Consider the following 11,220-nt stretch of genomic DNA (forward strand, 5'->3'; position numbering starts at 1 on the left):
CTATGCAAAATTTATTTCCTAAATTTTATCCCTGTTACACTATGTCATTCATTATTCTAATCCGCAGCGCATGGAAACAATTCATAAGGACACACAAAGGTCCATTCAAAGAAAATCTTACATGGAACACAGACTTCCCGGTACGTATGCAGTCTGCACATTTATTACATTGTATAACACGAATATTTCATAACTTATTTTTTTCCGCACTGAAGTGCTTAAGACAGGAACCCGGGAATAATCTATGTGGCTACTACATCTGTGAGCACATGCACAGTTTTTTGGGACCCAAGGGACCGAAGATGATGCCGCACATCTTTAAAGGACGTAAAATAAATATATTACTAGTTAATTATTTTCTAGCTCCTTATATGTATTTGTTCATGTAACATTCACAAATTTCCAAATTATAGATGTTAAATATTCAACAAGGACTCTTGAAGGAAGAAAGAGTAGCGGCAATATGTGAAGGTCTCATTGGATTCATAATGGACAAGGTGGTAAATCCAAAAGGAGAATTTATTACGATGGACGACAATTAGACACTCCGATTAGCAACACCACGACGGGAAGATTGTAGGAAGATACTTTGATTTATTTTGTATATATAATACACGCTAATTATGATCGATTTGTACTAAGCTAGTTGAATTGTGTATATGAATTGTGTATAAGGATTGTGTATATATATAGTAATTGTATAATTACAAATCCCATTCGTTTAAATACTAGTTGATTTCGTTCTAAAAAAATCTCAACTACTAAAGGTTAACAAATTAAAAGGGCCGCGGTACTACGTATACGTGATACATGCATGAAAAATTCAGGCGTCACGGCAGTGCCATGCAAGCGCCATTTAGTCCCGGTTGGAATCCAGCCGGGACTAAAGGGGACCCATTTAGTCCCGATTGGGAAATCCAACCGGGACTAAAGGGGGACCTTTACTCCCGGTTAAAAGACCCGGGACTAAAGACCCCCCCTTTTGTCCCGGTTGGTTTATCCCGGATGGATATCCGAGAGATATGCACCCTACCAACTGGGACTAAAGGCCAATTCTCTACCAGTGCGGTGTGACAGACCATCAAACCGGTCTAACCGGTCTGTGCAGAGGAACTGTAAGGAGCCCTTCCGCACGAATGCACGTTCGAGGCACGAATGCACGTTCGAGGACAAGTATTTGGCGCGGCACGTTTATGCGTCAACACTCTAGAACACCTCTAACTAAAAGATCGAAAATAAAATAGTTATAGGATGCATCTACACGGTGTTTTCAATGTTCCAATTAATTTAGATACTGTCACGTATGTATCACGTTTGTTCGATTCACTATAGAGCAAACATTTCTATTTGCATGTAACTTGCGCATAGCGTAGTGTTGACGTATGTATTGCTGCCTTTTGGATGCGCACGAATGAAGAAACATACTGTAGCTTGTAGGTGATACTGTACATGTGCATGAATGTACATGCTTTACTATACAGGTGAGGGCAAGAATGCAGAAAACAAGGGCTCGTGTCTTATTTTAGGATCAACTGTGCAGTGTTTTGTCCATTGAGTACTGGCAGGAATGGTTTGGAAAGCGAACGTCGTCTATGTTGAGTGAAAATTGCACTCCTGCTTTGTTCCTTGCACAGATATGTCGAGTGTGGTATGTTTGCTTTTGACATGACAAAATGCAAAAGTCTATCCACTCACTCCAGAAACATACACGCAAGCGGTAAACATGAGACTAAAAAAGGCATGTATAGATTATAGAATAAAATAAGAGGAGAAAACAAAGAAACGGAAAAAATCAGTGAGGCAATTGCGGGCAAAAGCCAAGTCGGGTTGCGCCACCGCATCTTTTGGACGCTGCTCGCTCATACGCCGGCGGGAGCGGTGGCAGCCAGGTGTGCGCCCCCGCGGACTGCGCGCCGGCCGGCCGGCCGGCGGGTCCAGGTTCTCGCAGCCTTTGGCCGCGGAAAGCATCCCCCTGTTGCTGTTAATGTTAATAACCTATAACCCGGTCCGTCGGTCAGTCCCTGACCCGAGCAGTTAACCGCTGGATTAACCCCTGGTTAACCCCGGTCAAAGCGGCGCACATGCAGTGCAATCTAATCGAAGCAGCCGCGTCATAATTACACACGCCCGCTCGTACGTGCGTCCCGTTCCTACGCATGCTCACGTCGCGCTTTCCCATGAGGCTTCACAAACCCCCCTCTCTCCTGTCCCGTGAGAACCCCAAGGCGTCAGAGAGATTTATTGATCCCATTTCCCTAGCCTCCCTCCCTCTCCCTCCCTGACTCTATCTACTGTGACAAGAGCACAGCAGCGAGACTAGACAGGAAGAGTCTATCTAGGGCTCGCAGTCCATAAAGACGACAAGAGCCACCCCCTCCCCCCCCCTTCTTCTCTTCCCTAGGCTAGAGGTGCCGCTTTCCGAGATGGGTTCCACCAACAACTGGCTGGGCTTCGCCTCGTTCTCCGGCGCCGCGGATGACGCCGCAATCCTGCCCCCGCTGCCGCCGTCGCCCCGTGGCGATGGGGCCGGAGCGGAGCCGAAGCTGGAGGACTTCCTCGGCCTGCAGGAACCGGCCGCCACGGTGGCTGCCGGACGGCCGTTCGTGGGTACCGGCGGCGCGAGCTCCATTGGGCTGTCCATGATCAAGAACTGGCTGCGAAGCCAGCCGGCGCCGGAGCCTGCTGTGGCGGCCGATTCGATGGCGCTGGCGGCGGTGGCGGTGGTGTCTCCGGAGGGGAGCGGCAAGGTGACCGACGACGGCGCTGAGAGCGGCGGAGGCGCCGTGGTGGTTGCGGCGCAGCAGAGGAAGGCGGCGGCGGTGGACACGTTCGGCCAGCGGACGTCCATCTACCGCGGCGTCACAAAGTAGGTTCTTGATTGTTTTTAACAAAATCTCTTTGTTTTCTGTTTTGGTGATGGTCGTAACCCTTTTGATGGTGTTGTGTTTGATTTGTTCCTGGATGCATGTGATACAAGCTCGGTTTCTTGTTGTTTTTGGGTCGTTGGCGTTTGCAGCATCATTTGGATCATGAAATTATTTTTCCCCTTCGTGAGCAGTAGATTTTTTTTTCTACTCTCATTTTTACTGTTCTTGCGTAAGGAATGTTTTCGCTCTTAGTCGTTTTATTGGACATCATCTCTAGTTGATGTCTTTGTTCTTGCTGATGCCAAGTTATTTAAATCTTATGAACAGTTCTTGTGCCGTTTGAAAAATCAAATCTCACATCTTTGGATGCACGGAAGCCTGTCCTGTGCTCCTCCATTTGATTTCTTTCACATATTGTCAATGATTCCATAAGATTTTTATATGCTGGATTGTTGCATCTATCCTCTAGTTACAGAAGTGTTGTGCCATTCATAGTTTTTACCGCCTGTAATCGAGTAGAACCACCTCTTCCTCTTTTGATTCTATTGTATCAATTAAATCTTTCGTTGAAAATGTTTTTATCATCATCATTGCGTGAAGTCATTGACTTGTGTTCATGATTTGACTGGCTAAATTTGCTAGTGGCTGATTGTAAATCTTTGTAATTTGTGCTTCTTGTTATTCTTTCCTATCACCTCTTCGGGCTTGTTTCTTTATCCAGAACACCCAATCTGCTTCACATATTTTTCTAATGCTGTCATCATCTTCCATGTTTGCAGATATTTGTACTAAACTATTGGCTTTGTTCTCAATAGGCATCGATGGACAGGAAGATATGAAGCACATCTTTGGGACAACAGCTGCAGAAGAGAAGGCCAGACTCGCAAAGGAAGACAAGGTAATGATTATAATAGAAACATTTATACATTTCTAAGTTGCATCCTATTATTTGATGGGCATTTCAATTTTCTATGCTAACCAAATGTTTTGTTTCTGTATCGGTACCTGCAATCCCTTGACTCCATTGATTCAGTGTATCTTGGTAAGCACTAAGTAATATTTGTTTACAATTACAATTATTTTTATATCTGATGTTCATGTTCATGTTGAGTATATTTAAATATGTTGTTGATGCATTGAAGGTGGATATGATAAAGAAGAGAAAGCGGCCAGAGCTTATGATCTAGCTGCTCTCAAGTACTGGGGCACTACAACAACTACAAATTTTCAGGTACTAAATATTTATGTGTTTGTCCTCTACAATTTATTTTTTACTTTTCACTGCATATCATGAATGGATGTTGTAAGATTTTTAACTTAATGTTCAGATCAGCAACTACGAAAAAGAGTTGGAAGAGATGAAGCATATGTCACGGCAGGAATATGTTGCATCCCTTAGAAGGCATGTGTGTTCAAAACTTTGTAGCTTTATGGAACTTGAAATCAAACATTTTTCAAATGGATTGACATAAAATATATATTGGTGTACAGGAAAAGCAGCGGGTTTTCTCGTGGTGCATCTATTTACCGAGGGGTTACCAGGTACAAACTATTCCTTTTCTTTATCATCATGTAGTTTTAGTTAGCTACTGCGTTGTTGTTTCTATCTATGGGAATTTATGTTACATGTGGATCATCAATACAATTGCATTAATCTCATCAGAATTGCTCAAATCAAACTCGCCCGTACATTTCTATTCCTGCATAATTGTGCTATTCCTTTTACCAGAGTTGACTATGATCATCAATAAAATTAATTTTCTTGCAAAGTTGACAAGCAATTGCTCTTCTATCTTTGCATACATGTAAAACAGGCACCATCAGCATGGAAGGTGGCAAGCAAGAATAGGAAGAGTGGCAGGAAACAAGGATCTGTATTTGGGCACATTCAGTAAGTCACAGCCTAATATTTTATTGCACCATTTTTTTTTGTTGTCAAGGGAAATGGAAGCAAGGTTGAAAAGCATAAAGCTAATGCTGGAACACATTTTCTTTATTTTCCCTCTTGAATATAATATCATGTGGCTGACCTGTGTAGGTACTCAGGAGGAAGCTGCAGAGGCTTACGACATTGCTGCAATCAAATTCCGAGGCCTTAATGCCGTCACAAACTTTGACATGAGCCGGTACGACGTCAAGAGCATCATCGAGAGCAGCTCCCTGCCAGTAGGTGGCACCACAAAGCGTCTCAAGGATGTGCCTGATCAATCTGACATGGGCAGGAACGGCCACAGTGCAGACTCTGTTGGTCATATGACTGCTACCAACCTTCTTACTGATGGCATTGGCAGCTATGGCCCTGAGAATTATGGTTATAGTGGATGGTCGCCCGCTGCCATGACATCAATCCCCTTGCAATTCAGCAATGGCCATGACCAGTCCAGGCTGTGGTGCAAGCCAGAGCAGGACAGTGCGGTTGTTGCAGCAGCACACAACCTGCACCACCTCCAGCACTTTCCGGCCCCAGGTGGCACCCACAATTTTTTCCAGCCATCGCCCATTCAGGACATGACAGGTGTTGCTGATGTTTCATCTCCATCAGTGGACTCGAATTCATTCTCGTACAATGGGAGCGTTGGTTACCATGGTGCCATGGGTGGCGGCTATGCCATGCCGGTTACAACACTAGTGGAGGGCAACCCTGCAGCCAGTGGCTATGGAGTTGAGGAAGGCACGACTGACGTCTATGATTGTCGGAACATTTATTATCTCTCCCAAGGCTCGCCAGGTGCCAATACTGGAAAGCCAGAAGCTTATGATCAGCAAGGTGCCGGGTATGAAAGTTGGGTACCGGCTGTGCCGGTGATATCGCAGAAGGCTGCCAATGTGACTGTCTGCCATGGCACACCTCTATACTCGGTTTGGAAATGATGCTTAGACGATGGAAATCTAGCTTTAGGTCATCAGGTAGTGATATTTTCAGCTTCTGGGAAGGAAAGATTAAATTTTAGGTATACCAATGTCAAGCTTTTGACTTCAATTAGTTTTTTTATGAAAAGAGTTTTGCTGCTTCTGTCACTAATCAGCTCCTGTGGGAGTCTGGGAGCTATGAGAAATGTCGTTTTGTTCTTACCTGACTAATGCTTAGTAATGTTAACATGCTGACTCTTTTGTAATGGCAAGAGCTATGGTATTTCAATGTATACGTGATAAGCCATCATATGTTTTTCATGTTCTTTCCAAAGCTAGAGAACTTAGTACATAATCTTTGTCCTGCAGAGATATTCCCAGAAAATCATGCATATATCCAGTACGTGAAACAAAGTTTCTGAATGCTCCGTCCCTAGCCAATTAAGCATCTATAATCAGTGAAAGAAACGGTAACTATCATGAGAGCATATTGTGCAAGCCAGTTTCATTTTCCATTTGTTGTGCAGATTTAGCGTGCTGGCACCTATAATATGATTTGAAACTGTGAATAGTTTGAATTATTTTTAGATTTGAATCAGTTCCGATGTCAACTGTAAGTACCTTTAATTTTTAGCTTTCTTATAACATATCTTCACAATGGGTAATATACATGGTACGTTTGTAGTTCACAGTCCAGTCATTCCAACCTTGGACCAACAAAATATGCTTGTGCACATGGTGAGTGGTGAATGGGTGTTTGGATACCACTTGCTAAAGTTTAGCATATATCACATCGGATGTTTCAATACTAATTAAGAGTATTAAACATATGCTAATTACAAAACTAATTGCACAGATAGAGTCTAATTCGTGACACGAATTTATTAAGCGTAATTAGTCAATGATCTGACAATGTGGTGCTACAGTAACCATTTACTAATGATGAATTAATTAGGCTTAATAGATTCATCTCGCAAATTAGACTCCATTTGTGCAATTAGTTTTGTAATTACCTCATGTTTAATCCTCCTAATTAGCATCCGAACATCCGATGTGATCATGCTAAAATTTAGCACCCGGTATCAAAGGTACTCTCAGATACAAACCTTGGTTGCAACCTCAACCTCTAGGCTATTATCTTTTAACATGGCCTGCATGGCCATTCCGTTTGGACGTGACACTTGTTTGCTACAAGCAGCAAGGCTTGCAACATTGGAAGTTGATACCTTGACGGACCATGTGTAGGCGGTACACAGTCCCTTCCATGACAAAAAGAAAGTTGTGTCTTCGGTTGATTGTAGCCAACATGCTGAAAAATTATCTTTTGCAATATTTCAGGTGACAATTTCAGAATTTTAATGCTACTTTTTTCTTTTAAAATGCTAAATTAGTCTTTTGGTAGCGAATGTTTAAAACATCAATTTTTTTTCTTTTTATGATTGAGAGAGCTACTATTGTTTAATTTGACTGGTCAATAAGCTGGGGTTATATACAGCCAAGCATATTCACTCCTGTTATGATGTCAAATCGTGCATGATGCAGGTGGTCCCTTCTTGCAAGTCAATTGAACCTGGTTGCTTCACCTGTAGATTACAATACTGTAGTGCACGGTATAGTATCTTCTTGATCCTCGTTCCAGGAACAATACTTAACTAGCCAGCACGATTGTCAGTACGTTCGGACTGGTAATTTAGGGGCTGTTTGGATATGAGGTGCTAAACTTTAACAGTGTCACATCGGATGTTCGGATGCTAATTAGGAGGACTAAATATGAGCTAATTATAAAACTAATTGCAGAACCTTGTGCTAATTCGCGAGACGAATCTATTAAGCCTAATTAATCCATCATTAGCAAATGGTTACTGTAGCACCACATTGTCAAATCATGGACTAATTAGGCTTAATAGATTCGTCTCGCGAATTATACTCCATCTGTGCAATTAGTTTTGTAATTAGCTTATGTTTAGTACTCCTAATTAGCATCCAAACATCCGATGTGACAGGTGTTAAACTTTAACAGGGGTTTCCCAAACACCCCCTTACTCGAACCTACAGGGCAGTAATTGTCAAATTGATCTCTGCAGAGTACAGTGTATCATCTACTTTTATTCTAACGATGTCTTTTACGGTTCTCCAAATGTTCTCACGGTAACTCATCAGATTCTCTAGGTTTATGTTGACCGATTATCATGCAAAAGGATTCTCCACTTTTCATATAACTCGATTCGTGCACAACCTGTAGGCTCCATCTCAAAACTAGTGTACGAAGATACTGAATGCAAAGTTCACCCATGTGTGACAAACTAGGATTTTACCAAGCTGAAAAAAAAATCTTATACAATTCGATAAAATTATTTACAATTTAATAAAATCATATTCTAATTCATAAACCACATACACTAAATAATATGATAAGTCTTTAATTTAAAGATTAAGCTAGAAAAAATAACAAATCACAATATAAATAGTTCAAATGAAAAACAAATAGTTCAAAATATAGCATAAAAGAAACATACAATATTACTTGTCCCGCCGCTTTTCGAATGACATGAATGTCTTGATTATATATCTTCATTCACTTGTAACAAAATATCCCGCTCAATAAATGTGACTAGACAATCGTCCAAAATACTATTACCTAGCTTATTCCTTGACTTTGTTTTCATGATAACCAATGCAGAAAATACTGTTTCAACTCTCGTTGTTGCCACTGGTAAAAGGAATATCAATTTGAGAAGCAAGTAACCCATATCATACACTTTGTGACTCCGTGTTTGAACAAGCTTAACTGAGAGATCAACGATGCTGTCTAGACCCTTGAGGCTATCATCTCGTCGCATGTCATCAATATAATTATGAAGTTGCAATTCAAGTTTTAGCAAATGATTGTTGGAGAAGTCCTTAGGATAAAATTCAGCCAATCTACGTACCTTCTGCGCATCAAAAGAAGCAAATGAATTGGAAGGACCGAAGGCTGACATACAAGAAAGTAGCTCCATATTGATCTCATCAAACCGATTATCAAGCTCTTGACTAATTTGATCAATGACACCAATATACACTTCTATTACCATCATTTGTTTGGTTTGGACACAGGGATACCTTGCTGATTTTCCATACGGCACATAATCACCATCCATAGCAGGAATTTCAACATCATGTTTAATGAAAAAAAGTGACCCTCTCAAGGCAGTGCACTACAAGAAACACCCCCCTCTAGATACTTTTATTTTTAGGTTAGATACGTTTTATTTCATCTCTAGTGAATTATAGATACGCTTCACTTAAACGTGTTGGAGAGTCTCCTCATGGACCATGTCAAGAACTGTAAACACGTTTTATCAAACGTGTCTACAAGATAAAGAGACACTTTCTAGAGGCGGTGACAAGCGTGTCTACCCCACATGTATTCATTTAATATTAGAGCAATAGAGTTAGCAACAAAATTAATCATTCCCATACATCTAGATATTACATATCCCTTAAAACTTACACGCTGCGTTCTAATTCTATTTAAAAATCTTTGCGCAAGCAGATAGACACTTCTCTTCAATTCTCAATCTTCGCCTATATTTATTGACATGCTTCTATGATCCTGCAAAATAAATAAATTAATTAATTCAATAAAAGTTCTAGAAAATACAACACCACACATATTTCTGTGATGAATTTAGAAAAAAGGCTTAGCTAGCGATGGGGGAGTGAAGGTTACTTTTTAATGATTGCAATATTATACTTAGAAGTACTGACTTATTCTACACACAGCCACACAAGCTTAGAAGTTGCAGTATTATACCACAACACAAATATAACCAATTTGTTTTTCTGCCACATTCACATAAAATCACCTATCCAAATGACAAATTGGCAGATTCCAAGGATCAATCCACTTAGCGCAAACAGAGACAAAAGAGAACAAGTTTTAATGCTAGTTAGCACATATGCAGATACCAACCTCATCGAGTAGCTTTTCAAACTATAGATTGACACTTTCAGCATGTCCACACACATCAGTACATCACAGGAACCTGTATGCAAGTCACAGTTACTTTCACATCCATGTCATTGTAGCAATGGACCAGACAGTTAGAAGGAAATTATATTTTCTCAAATTATCACAATGAGAGAACAGTTTAACAGAGTAATGCAAACTTCATAGGAAGTTATTTAGACCAAAAGGACCACAAAGACTAACCCAAATTTGTTGGTCTCCTTCACCATTTTCATTTCTTCCTTGTTATACCCATTCTCAATAACTGTTGCATTGTGTGGGAATATATTAAAAGTATACTGCACCAGGGACAAACACATTCAGCATGAAGAACTCATGACTAAAATAATTTGATATATGCTCACTACTGGAAAGAAAAATTTCCTTATCAGTACGAAACATTAAGGTATCATTACAGCCACTTAATATACAAATACTAAAACAATATAGCACATCGGAAAATTGTAAAAGGTAAACAAATGGTATGATAAACAAATACATAACATAAGCTACCTGCTAAGTCTATACAAACATGACTTTGCAAAAGCTGCCTTTCACCTTGATAGTTTCTTTCGCTACCATTGGACCCTATCTTGGACTGTAAAAGATTTCACACTTGATGTTCTCCTAAACCACAGTAGCTCGGAGCTAGCAGTAATGTAGCTAGTAATTGTGTATATGCAGATCTCACACCCCTAGAGAACAAGTGAATTGTCAAACAAAGATGCAGCATGCTGTAACAAAAAAAAGGATTGGTAACATGAGGTAGTAAACAAGATCTGCAGCAACTACTTTGAAGACCATATCAGTAAATTGGAGCTAAATTATTGATCACATCATAGTATTTAACATGTAACATAAAACTATAAACACAAGATTGAGAACACGAAGTCAGTTGAGCATTTCAGAGAATGAAATTCAGGAACACGAAGTCCCAGTTGAGTACACATACATCTCGTTTCTGCTCTTGTTGCTGACCTCCACGATGGAGTGACTAGAGAGCTCCCAGTTGAGAACTCCTGGCTGAACTTGCACCCTAATCTTGAAGGATAAATATTGGATTGCCACCTACATCTCGTTTCTGCTCTTGTTGCTGACCTCCACGATGGAGTGACTAGAGAGCTCCCAGTTGAGAACTCCTGGCTGAACTTGCACCCTAATCTTGAAGGATAAATATTGGATTCCATAGGTGGCAAGAAGCCAAGGACAGGCTACTTGTTAGATATTTTGCAGGAAAAAAATAGAAATCTTGAATCTGTACACTCCATCAGGGATGGGAGCTAACCTGGAGCTCCGTTCATGGAGGCGGACGAGCCACGCTTGGGGAAGCTTAGGCTAGATGTCGCATGGAGGGAGGGAGCCACCGTCATGCCATGCAGGATCTACCTGGATCAGCATCCCAAATCCCATCAACCATGGCGGCACGCTCGTAGTCTGCCCTCCATCTACCACGGTGCAGCTTGCGGCTCGCTAGGGGCGCTATCACGCATGGAGAGGGGATGAGGCCGCCAT

General features: G+C 41.2%; 1 protein-coding gene and 1 long non-coding RNA gene across 2 annotated transcripts; one reads left to right on the forward strand and one right to left on the reverse strand.

Moving 5' to 3' along the window:
- Positions 1–2,407: 2,407 nt before the first annotated feature.
- LOC101758339 (AP2-like ethylene-responsive transcription factor BBM1) lies at positions 2,408–6,010 on the forward strand. The gene is made up of 8 exons (XM_004979123.2): positions 2,408–2,866; positions 3,683–3,765; positions 3,901–3,909; positions 4,010–4,098; positions 4,196–4,269; positions 4,359–4,409; positions 4,682–4,758; positions 4,906–6,010. The coding sequence occupies exons 1-8, from the start codon at positions 2,424–2,426 to the stop codon at positions 5,736–5,738; spliced, it is 1,659 nt and encodes a 552-aa protein (XP_004979180.1). The 5' UTR covers positions 2,408–2,423; the 3' UTR covers positions 5,739–6,010.
- Positions 6,011–9,290: 3,280 nt separating this feature from the next.
- On the reverse strand, positions 9,291–9,974 carry LOC111258162. The gene is made up of 3 exons (XR_002678764.1): positions 9,913–9,974; positions 9,673–9,745; positions 9,291–9,312 (listed from the first exon to the last, which is right to left on the reverse strand). It is a non-coding gene; the product is annotated as an uncharacterized LOC111258162 (long non-coding RNA).
- Between the last annotated feature and the right edge of the window lie 1,246 nt (positions 9,975–11,220).

The sequence above is a fragment of the Setaria italica genome, chromosome VIII (assembly GCF_000263155.2).
Source record: "Setaria italica strain Yugu1 chromosome VIII, Setaria_italica_v2.0, whole genome shotgun sequence".
Taxonomy (NCBI): domain Eukaryota; kingdom Viridiplantae; phylum Streptophyta; class Magnoliopsida; order Poales; family Poaceae; genus Setaria; species Setaria italica.

What these genes read in the sequence shown, in the direction of transcription:
- LOC101758339 (XM_004979123.2), top strand. Translation starts at nt 2,424, where the DNA reads ATGGGTTCCACCAACAACTGGCTGGGCTTCGCCTCGTTCTCCGGCGCC. An exon ending in ATCTACCGCGGCGTCACAAA is followed by an intron (nt 2,867 to 3,682) that starts GTAGGTTCTTGA and finishes TGTTCTCAATAG; the next exon opens with GCATCGATGGACAGGAAGAT. An exon ending in TCTGTATTTGGGCACATTCA is followed by an intron (nt 4,759 to 4,905) that starts GTAAGTCACAGC and finishes TGACCTGTGTAG; the next exon opens with GTACTCAGGAGGAAGCTGCA.